This window comes from Apostichopus japonicus, chromosome 4 (assembly GCF_037975245.1).
Source record: "Apostichopus japonicus isolate 1M-3 chromosome 4, ASM3797524v1, whole genome shotgun sequence".
Taxonomy (NCBI): domain Eukaryota; kingdom Metazoa; phylum Echinodermata; class Holothuroidea; order Aspidochirotida; family Stichopodidae; genus Apostichopus; species Apostichopus japonicus.
This window is the reverse complement of record NC_092564.1, coordinates 28,527,337-28,548,945: the sequence shown is the minus strand read 5'-3', so window position 1 is coordinate 28,548,945 and position 21,609 is coordinate 28,527,337. Positions and strand designations below refer to the sequence as shown.

The window sequence follows — 21,609 nt, the reverse complement described above, 5'->3', positions numbered from 1 at the left end:
TAGCCTTCGAAATTTGGATTCTCTAGTAGATAATTATAAAGTCTGCATGGTGTGATATGAAAACAATAATACTTATACACCGTATGCAACGGTATAGCACTAATATGGACTATATACTGATGCCAGCAAACTTACCAAAGAATGGTATATATATTTCACTATAACGGAAAAATCCTATTAGACGGGAGACAAACTTGAGATTAGGTTCATTCAGGCATATATAACTTACAACAATGCTTCATATAATTACTATTCTGTGTGCTCGGCGTTACGTTGGGTTACTCAATGTTATCCAATCGAAATGTTTTCTATAAGTATAAGTTCAAAGTTAATTTTCTGATTGAAGTGTTGTGTTGTATCTGGCATAAAGCTTACATATTCGAACGTTACAGGAAACACATGAACTACACACGTTAAATTCAAATCACACGAGAAACACATCAGGAACGATGACAGTGGGTATAAACTTCAAAATTCGGCAAATAAAACTGTAAAGGTTGACATTAAATCTGTGGGAAACAAATATATACTGCTAAGAATTTTTTACCGGAGCAGCAAAGTGCATGGTTGCAACCTGAGTCCATATATCGATCTGTTATACATATTGTAGGCTGTATAGGCCTATATATACTGTATATTATAACATGTCGTAGAATGAGTGATACCCAATTAACAACCAACCACCAAATACAACAACTTCAAAGAAAACCAAAGTTGCCCAAGTTTAGAACACCAAATCTGCCACTGCCTAATTATTTAAAAACAAAATAGTTCAAGTTGTAAAATTCTCATAATATATCTATTGCATAATTATCCGAAAATAGAGTTCATGTTATTAAATTCTTATATTATATCTAGCATAATTCCGCGTCACTTTTGGTTATATGGTTCCTTTAAAAAAAAATATTTAAAAAAAACCTTCCATATACCGGCCAAGTTCTACTTTTTACTCTATTTTTTTTGTTTGTAGCGATGAGTATATTGTTATTATGTTCATAACTTTTGGGAGTTTTTTTTCGTCGGCGTCAAGTAGTCTTCATTAGGTTAAGATCACAGAAGTGGCCATTGTCTCGTTGACTCTTTCCCTTTCAATAGGATTCCTTTTGAAATCTTGCTGATTTTCAAAAGAAATTCCCTTCCTATTTCGCAGTATTAAAGCCGTGACTGAGCATGCTTCAAGTGTATCTTCTCAATCAGCTATTGTGGAAAATCAACCGGCATGGCATTGGTTTGAATTAGTAACAAACATCAGAGGCGCCGTTAACTAGATGCTACTTACTGGCTGAACGTCATTTGCATATTTCCTTTCCAATTAAAACCGTCTGAATAAAAGGGTAGGCGCGAACAACCGATGACGTATTGTCTGGGAAATTATGGGTTTTGTTTTTTTGCTTTTATGATAGCTTTCTTGCTGATAAAGTATATACTTACAAAACGGTAATATATGTTCCTAAATATATACGGTATGCAGTACATGTCGGAGATATCTCCCATAAGTATATATATAGGCAGGCTAGTCGTACATTGTGTATCAACATAATCCTCGGCGTGAAACGATGGTAAAACTTTATGCATTGCGGAAGAAGCTATTATGATAGGCAGTACAGTGGATGGGAAACCGTCAAACCATGATACTTTCCACAGAATTTACTTTCTCAGAACTTAGACACTCGTGGAAAATGGCCTCGTTTGACCCGGTACCATTGTACATCCCCCTATACTCGCGGGTCCGTAAGCTTGGTTTCAATCCTGAAAGCTTGTTTAAGAAAATTGGCGTCTAATATATACCTCCACGCCCACATACCCCCTCCCCCCCCCCGTATCATCGGAACACTGTCTTGAAGCTACGCACGATTGTTAATATGTCAGATGGTTTAGTGGATTTTGTCTCACGCGACTTAAACATACGGCATTGTTCTGCGACAGATACTGTAAACATACGGTAGTGTCATCTCATAGAGAATCTAACAGATGGTGTTGTGTAACACAAGAGGCTAAAGCATACGGTATTGTTCTCGCAATAAGAGTTTTGTTTAGAGAATTGTTTGAATTTGCGGGGGTCAAATATTTGTTATAATTTTGGATTTTTAATTATAACTCCGGGACTGCCTTAATAATATACAAAGCACGTAAGCAGTCTACCAGCGGTGTTCACGATGAGATCGAACACACAATGTATATGCACTATAGATTCACATAGATTTAACTATAGTTACTATTTGTGGGGAGATTTACAACTCAACAACAATACTAATTATATTAATTTGTCACGTATTGCACTACTTTCCACATATTTTTGTATAGATTCGCTCAACTGGTTGCTCAAAATGAATTCGGCTTGGCTTGCACAATCTCATGAGTCTGATAATAACGGTACGGCACAACCAGAACAACTATTATCCCATAGAGGGCGTGCATGGATACAACACCAGCACTCGTGATAACTAATCAACAAACATCATCGAGCGGGAAGCCATGGACTACGGATCCTCGTATCATGTTGACGATTGCGGTGGGCCACCCCTCCCCTACCCCTCCCTCTGGCCCTCAATGAGCATTCCAGAGATTTAGCATTTTGTTGTAGCTGAATATCTTGAAAACGTGAATAGCTATACAGAAACGTTACTACAACACTCAAATGTTTAATAATGACATTTAATCTTGAAATTGATGTTACTTGCGTCGCAGATTGAACTTAGTTAAGGCTGGTCTAGCCAAGTTAGCCTAACGTTCACCTTCAATTAGCATGTCGAAAATAAATAAAGTCAAAGTCTTTGTCGTTAAACTTGTTTAGAGTATGATATTTCCATCGAGGCTCACGTTGCAAATAAATCTCAGTTTATCTTGCTCTCTCACAGAGTACATGTACAACGTGGGAAGCACTATAGGCTAAGTAGATGAAAGATTGGCTAGCCGGGTATCAGAGGTCGTGAAGCATCTCTCATGCATACAGCGATGAAATGATGAACAAAGTCGCGACCATAGCACTGTAGGGTGCCGCAATGTTGATGTCGATGGAGGGCAAACATGCCATCAAAATTACAAACTTCAGTTTTGATCTCTGACCGAAATCCGCCTACTCTGGCAACTGAAATGCAAATTGTTTGTTCCCCTCTCAATCGACTCCCTCGACACGTCACATGGGTCACTAACTAAGAGACGTTACAGAGTCATGACATGACATCGGCCTCTTCGGAATATATCTGGATTAGCAGTCATGCAGCCGCACATCATAGGATGTCTGACTGCGGGTTTAAAACTGGATTTTTTTTTCTTTTTTATTATTATTGAGTTTACAAAGAACTATATGCAGAGCCTTATACATGATATATGTCTTATGTCTGAGATTCCATTCATGTAAACATGACATCTGCAAAACTATACATGAGATCAGTTGTCAAGTCTGTTATGTACTACCAGTTCTGCTTACCACTGGACTAAACAGCTTGTTCTTGTGGTTATTGTATTTTGTGAACACGGAGTTGGTAATCAACATTCTTAAAGTTAGAAATGAACTTTAAATTTACCTATATATAGACACAATGGAACTTTCTTGAACGAAGCTTATACGACAAGGGAAAGGAATCATTACGATAATTAAAATGAGAAACAATTAGAAGAAGAAAAAAAACTCGTTACTTCACTATATCAACAATATTGCGAAAACCATAAACATATAACGATTGCGGTCTTGAACTGAAGTTCAAAATTCGAGTTCTTTTGTGTACTCGGCTATGACCCGGTATGCCATGGAATCGGACTATAGACCGAGTCCACGTGAAGTCGTCATGATTTGATTTCCTCGCCAATGTGGCAGATTTATTTCATTTTAACCGGTTAAACGTTTTTCTAGGCTTTGCTGTTAGCATAGAGGGGTTGGACAATGTCATATCACTAACCTTTCTAATCCAACGTGACGTAATTGTGCACTACTGAAGTAGTCAACTAAAGTTGATGAAACTATCGTCGTTTCACTATGAAAGAGCCAATTGGAAGTTGTACTGAAATAACGAAAGGCGGACTCGGGACTCTACAGGGGTGCACTGGACTCGAACTTGTCTCCGATTCTGTTTGCATTATACTCGGGCCTGTCTCAGACTCGGGATGGTTAGATTCGGACATGGGCTCGGCGCGGATCTACAGGACGCGACTACAGTCCTGATTAGATCCATTGTTACATACAGATCGGAGCCGGAACAGACCGGTAAATTAATTACAATAGTGGATACAACGTGATATTTAGATGAATAGAGATTTGTACACCCGGATGTCACGTTTTATTATTCCGATATATATGTGAAAAGTCCTCTCTTTAACTATTACCTAGTAATAATGATGTTGATGATGATGATGATGACGATGATGACGATGATGACGATGATGACGATGATGACGACGATGACGACGACGACGACGACGACGACGACGATGACGATGACGATGATGATGATGATGATGATGATGATGATGATGATGATGATACTGTATCATACCACAACATACCATAACATAACATAACATACCATACTACACTATTATCGGGTATTTATCATCACACAGAGCACTGCCAGCTGAATAAGAAAGACACCAAACACATTCAAGCAGATCAAGCATCAGACAGACACGATAGATATCCAGGTGTACCATGTTTGTACCTGGCGATCAATTCATGTATGCTCTACATAAAACACGAGAGAATGAGAAACGGTGAGAACCTGCTTTCTCATTAATCATTTACAACAGACTTGGGTTTCCACCATGCCCTCATTATCACGTAATCTTAAACCATAGCCACGCCCGTACACCAACCGCTGAAACTATATACATACATATAATATATATATATATATATATATATATATATATATATATATATATATATATATATATATATATATATATATATATATATATATATATATATATATATATATATATATATATTAAAATAGCTGATATTGTCGACAATCAATCGGCTCGGAAAGAGGCTTTAATGCGAGAGTAATTTCCCAAATTATGCTGGCAGAAGGTTTCGCGATCTGAAACACATGATAGTATAATGTAGGGCCCATATATTTTGCTTGAAACTTTAAAGCAGACAATATCTCACATATTCGGACTATATTTAACAACTCCCAACTATGCAATTGATCCAATTTTGGTATGTACTACTCTGTATTTACATATAGTTGTTCAATGTGAATTTACTTATCTCTCCTGATAATTTTGACTTACTAAATTTCGTTTTTGGTCGCGATGAACCGCGAGCAGGCCGGTACACTATACATACAGTAACGCACGGTATATGTCTGACTGTAACAGTTAAACTTGTTTACCTTATCCATTACAACGTGCACAATTATTATTTGTATTCAATAACTGTACAGATAATGGGAATCACAACAAATTATCGCAAACCAAACCGAAATAAAAACAGATATTCTTTGTTGGACGCTTGTAACAAAGAGAGACCGGTACTTAAATCGATATGAATAGATGGGCGTTCAACTTCATTCACTATCATTCAATGGTCTGTAAAAAAAAACGAAATTCCTGTCCGTTGTATGAACAGTTTTATTAACTTGATTATAGCCGGCTCCGGAACACACATATACGATACAACTGATGAGCTATTTCTTTCGAGCACAATTTGCCAGGTTTTTCACTCCCCCTTCTTTGGGGGGGGGGGTGTCTCGAGGGGGACCGTGGATTGCAAAGTATAGACAATGACTATAACTCGGATCGCAAAGTCGGTAATTACTATATATTACGGTTAGATTCGTCCAACACGGCAACATACAGAAACGCTGTACTCAAAGCCGAAGACATTGTTGGTACAAATCCTTTGGGCAGACCGTCATTTCTCAAAGAGGTTGTTATTACTAAATCGTAGAGTTTGCACTGCTTGTCAATGTTAGAAAAATCATTCAAGGTAGAATAAAATTATCAAAGGACAATTAAAATTGTACTTGATTCTTACTAAATTCGTAAATGTTTATAATAATATTTAATTAACATGTCTTTGAACGATAAAATATGGTGCGTTTGATACAGAAATCGGTAACCCCCTATACAATACTCCGTATACCTGAAGCTTTGGTTAGAACCATAATGTTGATAGGGATAACGTAACGTGGTTTTAAATTAACAACAAAAGTGGAATATATATCTATAACGAAATTAACTGCTTGCACGGCAGAAGATGTACGACGAACATACGTGTTGTATTTTATGTATTCTGAAATAATGTCCTCATTCGACTACTCAAAAATGTATATTACATGCCAACCCTATGCAGTACGAGTAGAATCCCTGCTACAAATCTTACTCGGTACAGGTAGGACCCTTGTAATGTCATATGCGAATTAGTCAGGTCTCACTTCCGGAGTCTATGCATGCTATGTTCTTCAATACCGCCCTCGTTTCCTTTAGGGGAAACATTTCATACTATAGTTTGATTATCACTTGCCAAAGGCGGAAAAAAATCTCTGCGATGGTGATGGTGTGTATGTGTATTTGCGCGTGCGTATAATTGTGACAAACTATGCAAACCTTGTAAAGATGAAAACTGCCAATGCAAAAGCTTGGATGAACTTCATACTTAGTATGTAGATACATCTTGCATGGGACAGAAACCCTACTGTTTTTTGTGAAGGTCAAAGATCATTTTAGGATGATTTCAGGAAAGACGTTTAGTCTTGATAGGTCATCTTCTAAGAACAAAGAAATAGTTGAGAGGTTTGTAGTGTTTCTATAGCTTTGTCGGTTATCAAGATATTCAGCTTTAAAATATTATAAATATCTGGATTGCTCCAATGACGCTAATATGATGATGACGACGATTACTCAGTGCAGGCCTTAATGTTCTTTTAACTTCATATGAGCAACATAGCAGCCCCCCCCCCCTCCCCCCCCCAGAAAAAAAGTGTAGACATTCTCAATACATATCCTGTTACCATCGTAAGATATAATGTCCACTTTGTTATCATAAATATAGACATTACGTACTTAAAAAGTTTCGGATAAATAGATAATGTTCCTTTTCATGGCAATCGATTCTGAAATTGTACCCGAATGTTTTACTTTCGTTTGCGCGAAAATATGATTTTAATTAGTTTTGTTCGCGGTAGGATAATGCCTAATGAGCAATGACTCGGTTGAAGAAGAGCAGGTTTCTCTCCCTTGACGATATACTAATGGAGGGTAATACTGTGTAACTTGTAATACGACACTTTGTTATACCAATGTGTTGGACTCACAGGCTAGGCTATAGCGTAGTCGGCAGTGAAGTCCCTTTATCATACAGGGTCTTACTTACGGTCTTACCAAGGCTTCCGACGTCTCATGTTTTTATTACGGACTTGAGGCCTTCTTAAAACGTAATTAAGACGTCCATACGGAAGCTTTAATTTGCCATCGAAATCAGTACGAACGTTTTAATCTTCCGTAAACTTTTTTTTGTAAATGTTCACTGAGGAAAAGGATGGCTTGATAAGATTTGAAAGTTTAATTTGTAAAATTTACGTCAAGTTTATAAATTTATTACTTTTAACGGTGAGGAAAAATGAGCAAGTCATGATTGCTTACAATCCTCAATCAATTTATGCAGCTGGTAAAATGCTCAATTTACTGTTAGTTAAGCAATTTAATGCAAAACGTTTCAACATGTGGGTTATTCAAATTTCAGCACATTTCAGACTGCTAAAATGCTTCATTTGACTGATTATGGTTTCATTTCGCAACCGACAATGTTACCGTCGGTTATTAATTTTCTTGAGCAGTGTCCCTTTTTATGAGTTTCATCAACTAATGGCCAATTTTCAAGAAACTTAAACATACCTGAGAATATGAGGGCATAGTGGAAGTCATTTCTTTGAGAAAAGATCTGCAGTTAGCGCATTAGCATATAACATTTTGCCGAGCATTTCTAATCGATTCCTTTCGGAGTACATGTTGAGATGTCATTTAAACATTCCCTAACACACGAGAAGTCTCCCCACCCCCACCCCCATTTCTGCATTTAATATGGAAGCTTTATGGTGCCATCGAATACTACACTGTTCACATCGTGTCATCATATGTTCAGTTATTGAGGCCGAAAAATATGGGTAAATTAACAGAGAAGTAAAGATTAATAAATTAACAGAGATTAACAAATTAACAAAGTAGTAAACTAACAATATAATGCGTACATTATACACCATCCTGTGTGCTTTTACTGGTCTGGTTTACAATTTGTTGTGCTTTTAACTGGTATGATGCACAATCTGTTAACATTGACGTCACTACCTTCTACATTCAGTTTCTGTTGATTAAATTCTATTTGTTTGCATCACTGAGAGATATGCGGCGATTCATTAGCAGATATGTAATCAGAAGACTGTAACCATTACAAAGCATGCCTCACTGGTCAAAGGCCAAAATAAGAATTACAGGGTAGGTGGCCAACCAAGCGTATATATATAGCAGGCAACAACCTCTGAGGCAATGAACCTCCCAGAAATGAATAAATTACTATGAAACATACACTAAGGAAACTGCAATTGTAACTGATGTAGTAGGAGTGACATCGGTTAAAACCTGAAGGATATGAGGGGCAATAAGTAAAAAGATTTCAAAATTGACTTTATTATCTCATCTTTTTTAATTATGTGTAACTTCATTTGAACAATTAGCAACACTTGTTTCTATTCTGATTAATCGATCCAAACTGCATTGCCCCACTTGTTGAACGTCTCCTCACTATTGTATAGTGACAGAGTTCAAAGGAGAATAAATGACCGTTGAGTGAATATTTGTCTACCATGTCACCGAATAATAATTAGAATGGAGAGTTGTCTGACACCTTTTCTGTGGTCACATATTCTCGTTGAAGTTGTATCTTATTCCATACTCGATTCTTAACCATGTAACCTGACCATATATATGCAATGAAGAGTATCTTTCTATAAGTGGTTTATACATCTGGCTAAATTTGCAGCACTCAAGTATATAAAATACCATCCCTCACAAGTTGGTGTATGTAAGGTGGAGAACAAAAACGACTTGCCAGAACTTGTATTTTCAGGGGTGAAATCTAACATAACTTTGTGTTTTGAAGATTATGCTATTTAATGCCTAATTATTATATCTCAATTTCTTGATTATTGATAACATGTTGTCTGGTTTGTATAAAGAAAAGAAAGGGGGGGAAAGGGAGCGAAAATGGAATCCCCGGATTTGATGACTAAGCTTGTAGACCATTTAAAGGATTAGCAAACCAAATCATCATTATTTTTTTTATATAGAAATATGATGAAAAACTTTCCTAAAGAGTTCTGTTTCATTGTTTTAGTTTCCGTTATACAAACACGACATAAGAGCAAGTAAACGTATTTATAATATCATCGATCCAAGTATGCTTGATTCCTTTTGTTTACTTACTTTATTAAATATTTATTTCTGTAATAGATAAGGTCGTACCAAACCATTGAAGTTCTTAACAAGATCGTACAGTGGCATTCGTTTCAGTGTCAACACTGTTTACATTCGCGCTGAGAGGAAAAGCAAAGGAAAAAGTAAGACGTTGCACAATCTAACTGCACTAACACTACGACATCACTACGTCAAAATGGCAGCAGTAACCCCTTCCCTGACCACGAGATTTGAAAAATATCGCCAAAATGGAGCAGTATTTTCCTTACATATTTAACGAATATTCAAAACAAAGATATCTCACACATAAACCACAGATGTTTGCTTCACTTTTAGCATCTGTTCGAAACTGCAGATTTTATCATTTGTAAATACAAACGGCTATCGTGTTCTGCTAACGCTATGAAGAGGCCAGGGAGTAGGAAATAGTTTGCAGGATACACAGTGCTATTTTGCAGGGCTGATGGAGAAAACGGTTTTAGCGGAATACTTTAGAACCAGCTGTAAACAACGTTTGATATGGCACCATTTTGTGTTACGATGCCGAAGGCTAATTGTTACGGGGCTTAACATATTTTTTTAAATGTCAATATTTCTTCAACCCGTATGTCCGATTTAGTTCATACTTGGTATGATGATGTAACTTCCTAGTAAGTACATGTTTTGTGCAACAACAATGTTTACCTCATAAATATTCATGACTGTGTGGGGTATAATGGGAAATCGTCAAAAACAGTTTGTAAACACAATATCTCAACAAACACAAGTTAATTCAATGTCATATTTAGTAGGTAGATGCCTCTTCATTTTGTTGTGCACAAGTTCATGAATATTAACATGTATCAGATACCACTCTACTGTGAATATGTTTGGGCATTGGAACCATTGAAGGTTTTTTGGTTTTCAGTTTATGTACGTGACCTCGATACTGCATTTGTTCAAAAGTAGATGAACACCGAATGAAGCTTTGAATTTCATCCATTACATAGCATATTTTAAACCTCAATATCTTGAGAACCAAGATTGCTATTTGAAGCAACACCACCAGTCAGATTCTTCATTTTCTTGGACTTTAATAAAGTTCTGTCTAAAGTCATCCTTCTCAGCAGAGAGAGAGAGGTGGACATGATAAATGATAAAATGACACTGTAGACCGGTCTTTCAACTTCAGCCATTTCTCCTTAATCGTGTCTGCCACTGTGTAACATGACAAAGTGTTGGACACAAAGTGACACTAATTGGAAAATTTGATGTTATTATCTGTGTATGAAATGACAGTCTTAAAATGTACTGTATGATGAGATGTCTGTACCATGTTTTTTCTCTTTCTTTTTCCATAAAAACAGTGCATAGGTTTGGAAGAGTGTGTGCACGTATATTACACACTAGCAGTAATCCTAACATTGTTAGTTTAGAATAGGAAAGTAATAACCATTAAGAGAAAGGAAATGGCCGCCGAAACTCAGAGTCAAACGTATACTTCGATCAAGCTGAACGTGTAAATCCTTATTATTTCTCGAGAGAAATGTTCAAAGATTTAATAATTAATTCGTAGGTGTAGATTTATTTTAGAAAGGCTTTCTAAATGACAGTTGATAACTTAGGAGTTGCCTGTTTGAATGGAGCTTATAATGGATGGATATCACAATGCACATGAAGATATGGAGATAAAGACCAAGTGTCACGCTCATCCGAGATTTACTTGTAGGAAATTGTGTTCATAAGGTTTTCATGCTTGACCTCCTAAGACCTTTTATTCTCTACAAAATAACTCCGAGAGCTATCGATCTGCCATTGATTGGGTGAAAACTGAATGTACACAAGACAAGGGTCCCGTCTGGTACACGTCCGACATTTCGGGTAAAGATCGTGGTCGTCCCATGCTCTCCTTGGACGGAACATCGAACAATTTATACATTTTAGCTGACTACGGGACGACATCTCTGAACCCGGAGCTATGAAGAATAATGCTTAATACAAACTATAACAAGTGCAACGGGATAATACAGGGGGAGGTAGATAAGCTAACAAAGAGTAGCGATACGGAGAAGTAGCTTAACAACGTGCTTCAACTAGATGCCCGCGGCTTACATGATTAGTCACGAAACTGGCCCAAGCAAAACCACCCAATGAAAAGTGAAGCCAGTGAGCAAAAGAACCACTGAAACCCTCCGTTAAGGTGCTAAGACTGGAAAACTAGGGTAGACAGTTCGCGGAACTGCCACCCGTACTGAGGACTATATGAATTTAACGATGCGATAATTGGTCCCCAAAATTCCCCCAAATCCCTCCCTGAGCAAAAAGAAGGATACTTACCGGCTGCGCACGACTGGTAAAGTTACTTCAGTATCCAATGGATGAAAAATATAGAATCCTTGGTCACTGTTCCGAACGAATTACGTAGAAATTAATCCCAGACGATAATCGTGCGAAGCTGACACAGTTAGATCGTAGAAAGAGCTGGGAGGGCATTGACCGGATGTGGTGGTTCCGGCTTAGAGGGCGCACAGTGCTAATAGGTTACCAGTTCATTATAGGCACGGTAGAACGAAAGTGCTAAGGTTGTATGGAGACAGATAAACGAGGCGCGAAGATACAACTGGGATGTGTAGCGAGTATGGAATGATTTATACACCAAGTGTGAAATTCAACAGCCAAGTACAATTTTGAATTTGGGCGTACTGTGTTTATCAGCATACTTGTCATACACAGATACGCAATAAGTGTTACATAAGATTTCTGTTACCTTTCGTCAAAACATCTGAAAGAAACAGTTGCTCCTTTACATTGATTGACACAGTACCTAAAACAAAGTACACAAGTAAGACGATGACAAATTATTTCATAGTTGTATCTTTCTGTATTTCTCCTCCAGAATGAGGATTTTTAATGACAATATATAATAACCTTCTAAGTGCTCCCTCTAAAATATCAATGAAAGAGGGGGATTCCCTACTCCGTAGAGATATTGTTCTTTTTTTTTCTTTCTTTCCTTCCTTCTTTAAATTTGGGTAAAAAGAATGGAGTACAAACTTGCATGAACAGAACTTAGTTATGATATAGTAAGAATTATTCCATGCAATCCTGTTTTACATTTACTGTCTCACAACAGAATGGCATCCAAACATATTTCATGAATTCAAACTTCAACGATAAATTAACCTTAACATACTGCTTACATTCATCAATTATAGGTTAGCGATACATTGTGTATTAATAACATTAAAATCAAACTTAATCCTTACACGTTGGCCTACAATTTAGACATGTCCATGCACAAATAGGGATCTGTATTTCCTATCAGTTTCCTTTATCCTCAACAATAAGGAACACACAGAAAAAGTTCATCATACTGAAATGAGTCAGAAACTGGTCTTTACTCCATTATGGACAATGATATGGTTAAGACTCATTAAAACATTCCCCACAAAGTGATATTACATCAAACGCAAATTTGATATGAGTCTGTCGGTTCAGGTTTAACTTATATATATAAATATGTGTATTAATATATATATATATATATATACATACATACATATATATTATATATATATATATATATATATATACACATATAAATACCGATAACAGTTCATAATCTTACTTTTGAACTTTGTCCTTCACAACTTTTGATTTGAAAGAAGTCAACTGACATAATAAACATGTCTTTTCATTTTCTACACATACAGAATGCGTGAATGGACACGAGACATTGCACACTCAAAATTAATACTGCGTCACAAAACTACCTTATCAGATTGCCACTTCTTGAAACCCATCACCTCCTCCTTCGTACCAAACTGAAGTCGTCCTATAAACTTTATCGTTTACTGATTTCTACACTTGGTAGTAAATTCCTTTTGCTAGATTTTGTCAGAATATTTGGCAAGGTTCCTGTCTACTTCATATTAAGGTTAAAGCCAGCGAGTGCTATGTCTCCAAGTACCCCCACGAACCAAATGAAGTTATAATAAGTCTTTTTTTAATGCCCACAGGGGACTATTACCATCCTGATAGGCCTTGGAAATCAACTTTTCCATTTTACTGGCTTGTATGGTCAACTTTAATTGCAGAGGCAATTCAAGATATTCCAGAATATATACATATATATATAAATAAATAGATATATATATATATATATATATATATATATATATATAGATAAATATATATATATAGAGATATATATATTTATATATAGAGATATGTATATCTTTTTACCAATCATCTTGTCATGTGGTGCTATTGAAAGGATGTAGAGAAATAATTTGTCGGTTGAAAACATGTTTTTCACAAACATGTATTTGTCCCTTTGCACATTATTATTTTTTTTTTTGTGATATAAATAAAATTAAACACCGTCCTGTCAAATTCCTACCAAACACATATAGCTTTAGGTCAATGACTTGCCGATGGTTGGTTTGCCCGATTCTGTTGGATAATTTAAACCTAGCATCTTCATATTGCTATGCTCTTTCTGTGTTCGTCACAAATAGAAAATATTCAAATAAAGGGAAATTCAGTAGTCCTCTGGCATTTCAAGCAAATTTTCGCATAAAAATATTGTTGCAGTCAGCCTCCATTCAGTTTTAAAGGGATAGTCTGGAAATGAAGTTAAACCAATCAATCCACCATCACATATTGAAGATTTCAATGTAGCCCTCTGTAGAAATACTAGTCATATCGTGGTTAACTGGTCAAAACAAATATTGGCGGGGCACACATGTTATGGTAGGATTGGATGGTGAGGTTGTGTGAGACGATCTGATTAAATAACTTTCACCTCTGGAAACACTTACATACATATTATGATATCTGCATTTTAAATTAAGGCTATAAGAATTAAGATTAACACTACCAAAAGCACTTTAAAGTTATTATATTGAAGTTTGGGCCACGAAGATTAGCCCGTTGCCTGGCAAGCCTACACGACATTCCACCCTCACATTTTATCATTTCAGCAACAAGCAGGCCCAGTTCATTAACACTGAAAATAAGAATGTATTTTGAAAGAGCAAAGAAACGGTAGGTTAGAATACAATGGAGACTTATGACCACTGGACTTCAAATGGAGACTAGTGACCATTGGACTTTAAACTTCTGTTCATAAATAACTTTATATCGACAGGAATCCAGAGCAGCTAGATATTAAAGCTATATGCTTTGTTTCATTAACATGTTTGTATCCTATGGTTACTAAACTGTCCCTCCTCACTGTCACTTACTTCCTCGTTCATGAACTGTGCCAATGTGTTTGATTGTGCAATAAACATGTTCTTTCCATCCTCCTAGGCATGGAATATTACATTATTCACGTATGAAAACAACCGGTTTTGAAAACCTTTACATAAAACTGCTGCGGACTGACAAGAAAGTTTGCTGTTTATTTCCAAAGCAATTTAATAGTTGTCGAGGTAACCTAAGGCACTTGATGAAAGCATGTAACCTTGGTACTAAGCGAACATCTGTCATTACATGCACATTTGGCACCCCACAGACTAAACTATCCATTTGTTATTAGCAGTATTAATACCTTCCAATTACTGGTCATGCCCAACTTTTGTATTTTTGTAAACACCACTTAACTTCTACTGACATCAACGTTCAAGCTTTATTTCTAAGGCAGGCCGTCGTAGCTCTTAAACTTCATGAAACATGTCCAAGCCGTGGTATTTTATAACACTTGTAGATGGCAATTTTACACTTCTTGCAGGCATTGCATTCCTTACAGAATTTTAATTCTGTTGGATGGCACCAGACCTACACAGGACCTCACAGTCACAACATTATAGCACAAAGCAAATTCTCTATTATGGGCCATTGTATTGCTAGAACTTTCATCAAATTTACCTTAAGGTTGGTTGGTCTTCTCACAGACCTTCAAATTCTGAGTCCATTGGTAAACCCCAAACCAATAACATCATCCTCTGAATTTCAATTTTTTCATATTTTGAGCCAGATTTTACAATATATGGTAACGTTCGTTAACATAAAATGAACTTAAAAGCTTTGCAGAGGAATTTTTTTCGTCCTGGTGATGCAATAATGACCACATACCATTTACAAAGCTTCATATTTTTGAATTGACTGTGAGCTCTGTTAATAGCCAAGGAATCATTTGAGTTTACTAGTTTAGGTCTTTCCGAGCAAAAGACAGAAATTCTGATGTGTTTCCTCCAACATTACCATAATATGTTAATATCTGCCTAGCAATAATATACAACATTCCATTGCTATCCAATGTTTCATTAATAGGCACTTCCAAACAATGTCCTAGGCTACACAAGCAATACTTTATGGGAGAAGCAATTGCCAGTGTGGGCTAGTACTTCAGGGGTGAAGTATAAATCATATAAGAATGTGTAGAATGGATTGTGCCATTGTGAAATTTAAATATGATTGAAAGTACTTTTAAGTGACATTAAATACACTGTGCTTTCAGGGACAGAGATGTACCGTGAACTCTAGAGGGAGACATATCAAACAATCTCACTACTCACTATGGATGTCACATTGTACAATATTACATTCTCAGCTAACCTCCACATGTATGCTAAACACTGAATTCATAACAGTGTGGAAAAGGCTAGTGTCACAAGATGGGCAGCAGGAAACAAATTCTTGTATACCTTTGTCAAATGTTCTTACCTTCACTAAACTACCAGAGTACCCTGCAGCAATAAAGTATTTACCAATTTGTTTATTTCTTCTATTTGCACCGACATACAATGGTAGTCATCCCTACATAGTATAGCAGATATTACAAGCTCATTATGAACCTGTTGGATGGACCATCTTAGAGACATGGAACAACAAAGGGTCAAAGGTTACATGAATGATTTGTTGTTTGGTATTGGTACAGTATTTAATGAGTAGCCACATGGGTTGTGTTAAAGTCAAAAGTTTAAAAGAGCTCAGGTCTATTATGTAAAAGTGGCACCCTGCCACAATTTAGCTACCTCTTAAGAGAATGAAACTCAGTTTCCGGCAACAGTAACTAGCATCACAACCCTGGCTTACTTTCTTTGCTTACAAACTTGGTTTTTCTTGATGAAATATATTTGTAGAATAATAGTGTTGTCATAGTAACAAACAAAACATCACCATATCTTGATACCAGAGAGGAACAATATTTCTTCATGCTTTGCCATAATTCCATTAGAAGCTACATTAGGTCCCTTCAGAGAGTGCGGTATAACATAGCAAACCATACCTCTCCCCCTCACAAACACATCCAGAGTTGAACAACAATACTGTTAATGAGCCTTTTTTGACTGGCAGAACTTTTCTTGACAACACAAATGGCTGGGGGATGAAATTTAATGCTACCCTGAATACAGCAACCAGGCCCTGTTTACCCCCTCCCCTCCCCCCCCCCACCATCCCTTCTTCATCCACCCACCATTCCCTTATTACCCATTAATGCATGATTACCTTTTCACAGCTCTTGTAGAGTTGCTACTTGTAACTCTCTCCATTCTTACAATATTTAAGACAAATACTCTTTTTAGGATTAACTGAACACCACTTAATTACTTGAGATGTGCATGAAATACTATACAAGGAGGTATTACATTTGCCTGCCAGAATATACGATAGCATTTGGCGATATCTCCCTTGTCCCTTTAAATTGTCCCTGCTGAAATGTCAAAGCAGCTAGACAAGTAATTAATAATTATTATCTTACGAAAAAATTGTCTCCTCTCCATACATGCGTAATCTACATTCTCCAACGATGTAAGTAGTTCACACATTCTGACAGTGCAATATACTGGCAAGTATTGGGTTGGAAAACCATATGTATGCATACGTATTAACCATATGTATGCATATGTATTAACCATATGTATGCATATGTATTAACCATATGTATGCATATGTATTAACCATATTTATTAATTAGAACTCATGATCTGACCGTACGTACTTCCTCATAAAGTCATAATTTCTTCCTTCCATTTAAACTTCAGAACATGCAAAATGATCAATTTTTTTCAATGACCATGTATTATTATATTTCTCTGTCGTATTTAAATGCATTTTGGACATGCTCATATGGACCAATGAAAAAATACTTTTTTCGTCGCCACCAAATGTCACTCCCTGATGATGAAGATTTTGTGCTATATTGTAACTTTCTTTCCTAAAACTTATTATAAATGCTTGGAGCCAATAAATAAATTTTACCTTAAAACTTTAGAATGGGGGGAATATACATTTTTGATATATTTACGTTATATATTCAGAAGGAGAGAGAGCACCAGCATATTTGCCAGAATAACGACAACAAAAAAATGTCTTTTTTTTTTGCATATGCTTAGGGTTAGAATTTACTCACAACCAGAGAGAAATGATTGAAAGTAGATGCACACTGACATGGTCGGTACAGTATGGTACCACTGTTGTTTTTTTACCATAAATAATTGTAAAAAGAATTATTATATACAAGTTTCATATATAGAATATAGAATATAAAATATCATGATAGGATTTTCTTCATCACCGTAGAATGCATCTCGAATCCGACTCTCTCTCTCTCCTGCATTCGTCTGTCACCGCGGAGGGCTTAAAATAACTTCCAGCCAACACGGACAGGAAGTGATAAATTGTCTTGAATATCTCGGCCCCCAACCTTTAATGAAACTTATCTGTATGGACCGTGTGTTGATGGGCCCATCCGGCGGCTGGGGCTCCCTCTTGTCCAGTTCTAACAGTTTGGACTTTGCAAAGTCGTAAATCTTCAGAGAAAATCCCGGCTCAATTCTGCAGACTCGAAACGTCCGTGAGGGCGGCCAATTCAGCGTGAGAGAGTTCACAAATAAGGCATAGTTGCTGCGATTATACGCCCACACACCGTCGGACTCCAGACTGAGTGTAAGTCCACAGCCAATTTTCATTCTAGTTCTCACGACAGGCTCGGATCTGTTTTCCCTGTGTAACAGACCCAAGCAAAATCCGTTCCCATGAGGTAGCTCTAAAAAGATATTTACATGATCATTGAATACCGTGTACATGCGTCCAACTCGTGTGCGATTCTCCCAGTAGGCCACGTTACACCAATGCCGCCTTCTATGCAGCTCGTCTTCCTCCGCATCTGTTCAAAAGAATCAGAAACAAAGAAAAGGGCTTTTTATAGAAACGATTTTCAAAGAATCTGTCTTCAGAATAATGGACAATCTTTCCCATGAGGGGACCAAAGTCAAATTTATATACATTGTATCAATTGTGTACCGTTACACCAGGCAGGTAACAGTAAAGGTGCCAGTAGTTACTGATGGCTGATCGTTACCAAGTTAAGCATGCAAAACTATCTACAGTACTAAATTTTGACAATCCTACATATATTTTGAGAGTAATCTAGAGATGTCGCTGAAGTTAATGCAAGAAACAGATGATATTAATTTGCTTTCTTTGTAGTGAGCAGTGATTTTTGTCTACTGATTTGGTGTGATATGAGTCTCATTTATTATTATTATTATATATGTGTATTGCTGATGACTAGTTTGGTTTTTTAATTTAGACATGTTTGCATCAAAATCATGGAAATTATACTTTTCTTTATCCTTGATCAACATCTACTTTCACTATTTACCATAGTGTTGCATAATCTGTTGCATTGTCTGGAGCAATCTGCCTCCCAAAAGAAAGAAATACGAGAAAAAACTAATAAGAGAAAAAAATAATAAGAGAAAGAAAGAAATGTTTGGGAGTCTGCTATCCCAGCCTGCAAACAACTCTGGCAAAAGATAAGCGCACTTGAATGATATCTGAAAAAAATCCACTTCATATTCATGTAATTCAAGTGGTAAGGATGGGGAATATAAAGTGTGGTAACACACTCTAAAGCACCCCTCCACTTTTAAATGATGCATCACAAATAAAATAGAAACAGTTACAAGAGTAACAAACAAAGTTACACCTAAACTGTACAATGACCTCACAGGAAGTCAGCCATTCCTTTAAAAAGTTAGTTGATTAGAGTTTTATCAAACTTTGGAAACTTTTGTCTCACATGGTAAGTACTTTTGTCTCTCATGGTAAGTACGTGTGAGATTTAAAACAATCTAATCCTTGAGCTGTCCCTACCTGTTACTCGCTCTTTAATTTGTCAGTCAAAACCACGGGTAATGTCGTAGTTTGTCAGCACTTGCGCATTACAAGAGGTTCTTTAGTAAATACTAGTTCAAATTATTAGTATAATATACAAGTCCAAAATAAGTTTGCAATCACAGAAGGATTACTCACCCTACATGATTTATTTTGTGTCCAGAAATACAACATTGAAAGGGAATGATTGAATGACATTAACACATTTATTTAGCTTTTAACTCTAAATAATATGGCTCATGTAGGATTGGTACATCCTAATTATACTTGCAGCTACTAAACTAACAAGTAAAGATGGTGATGTTATGATAAATGATGTACTATTAATATTTCTAGTGGTGATAGTCGTAATCCATAAATCGCTAGTAGTCGCGATTACACTTTTGGAAGTTGGATAAATCGCACTCAAAACCTATTTTGCAATTACTCGACTACAAGTTAGCACTACACATAATCTGCTTTTGGAAAATAGCCACCCAACTACCCAGCCTCAGTGGCAAGGTACTCCAAGCTATCGAACCGTAAACTGTTGAAAAAGAAGTAGTCTGTTTTGATCATCCACTTGCCTGAAGATCCTTGCTCTATGCGTGCGTGAAACCCAGGGTAGCAATATGGTGTAATTTGTATATCTTGTATTATATGTGATATATATATATATATGTGAAACCCAGGGTAGCAATATGGTGTAATTTGTATATCTTGTATTATATGTGATATATATATATATGTATATATATATATATATACTGTATATATACAAACACAAAGATACTTGGTGCCATTAGCCTGGATTTATTGTCATGGGATTTGTCAGGGAATGGATTCTACTCCTTCAAGTTTGTTACCATCAATCCAGTTCCTCCTATCAATCTATTTCTCCCCTTCACTTTTCGGCTCACCCCTCTCTTGACCTATCCTCTTCAAAGACCAACTCAAGGGAGACACAAAGTCTGTCCTGGATGAATGATATGACCTCTTCCCACTCTCAAAGCCAAATACTCCTGAAAATGTATTTGCGTGTCACAAAACCTCCAAGGCACATTTTGAAGTCATTTATATTAAGCTGCTGCGCTAGGCCGGGGACAGTCAGCAGATTATTGAAGCCATCATATTCTCTCTCCACTGTTTATCGGTAATGTACACAGCCAAGTATGAATTTGGTCATTGTGTATGCGTGCGTGCATGGTGGCACTTTGTCCTACGTGCACTGCTTGTGTGGTAAAATCACAAAATTCTGCTAAAAACGTCCCTAATGATCTGGCTTTAATGCATTTTTTTCTTTCTAAAAACAAAATACAAAAAAAGGGGGAAAAAAGGGTTACCAACCGCTGATATTGCCTTCAGCAATGAATCCATTATTATTATTTGTATCTGAAAAGTTTTTTTTACTTTTAGATGAAAATGAAGACCCCAAAATTAGGAAGTTATGCATTATTAAAAAAAAATAAAGTTCACATATTTAAAGTATGCTTAATACTGTTCATTTAAATATGAGTATTGCTTATGATATGATTTGATACCAAAATGTCCTTTGAAGTATTCAGTTCACCAGCTTGACTTTATTAACATTGGATTTAAGTAATGAAGGGAAATATTAAAATTCTGCTTAATCTCTTATAAGTTTTTGAATTTAAAGGAATCATTCATTGCTGTCATAAAATTTATTATAACATTCATTTGGTGAGAGAAGAAAATATATCTGTTTGTGTGGGTATCTTGAGAGTTATACCAATTATAATGTAATTAGGTATGGTAATTCATGATAAATTGTCCATCCCAAACAACCTTCAACATACAGCTCTACTTGTAATCAAAAGATGAAAATATACTGGACAGTAGAAGAATTTACTTCTTCCCTACCATAGGGTTCTAGAGTAGTTGCCTATGATCTAAGGCTACATAAATCTGTAGTTCCATGGCTCCCACAAGGGTGCCTTTGTTTTCTGTGTCACATATATCAAGTTGGCTAGTTTAGATTCATTCAAGTGAGGGGGGATGGGGAGGGAAAGGTTAATTTTGCATATTTCTCTCTCAACTTTCAAGAAAACTTTCGTCTCTCTGGAGATAACCCATGGAAGCTCATAT

General features: G+C 36.4%; 2 protein-coding genes across 2 annotated transcripts in view; both read right to left on the bottom strand.

Annotated features, from left to right (window-relative positions):
- Positions 1 to 11,868, bottom strand: part of LOC139967056 (tyrosine-protein kinase Fer-like) — a 133,384-nt gene extending 121,516 nt beyond the window's left edge. The window contains exon 1 of the mRNA XM_071970732.1: positions 11,731 to 11,868. The gene's annotated coding sequence lies outside the window, so the exon portion shown is untranslated. The remainder of the gene's footprint in view (positions 1 to 11,730) is intronic.
- A 383-nt stretch (positions 11,869 to 12,251) lies between these two features.
- The window catches only part of LOC139967053 (mothers against decapentaplegic homolog 6-like), a 39,940-nt gene continuing 30,582 nt past the window's right edge, over positions 12,252 to 21,609 (bottom strand). The window contains exon 4 of the mRNA XM_071970728.1: positions 12,252 to 18,511. Coding sequence (XP_071826829.1) covers positions 17,970 to 18,511 — 542 coding nt within the window. The 3' untranslated portion in view covers positions 12,252 to 17,969. The remainder of the gene's footprint in view (positions 18,512 to 21,609) is intronic.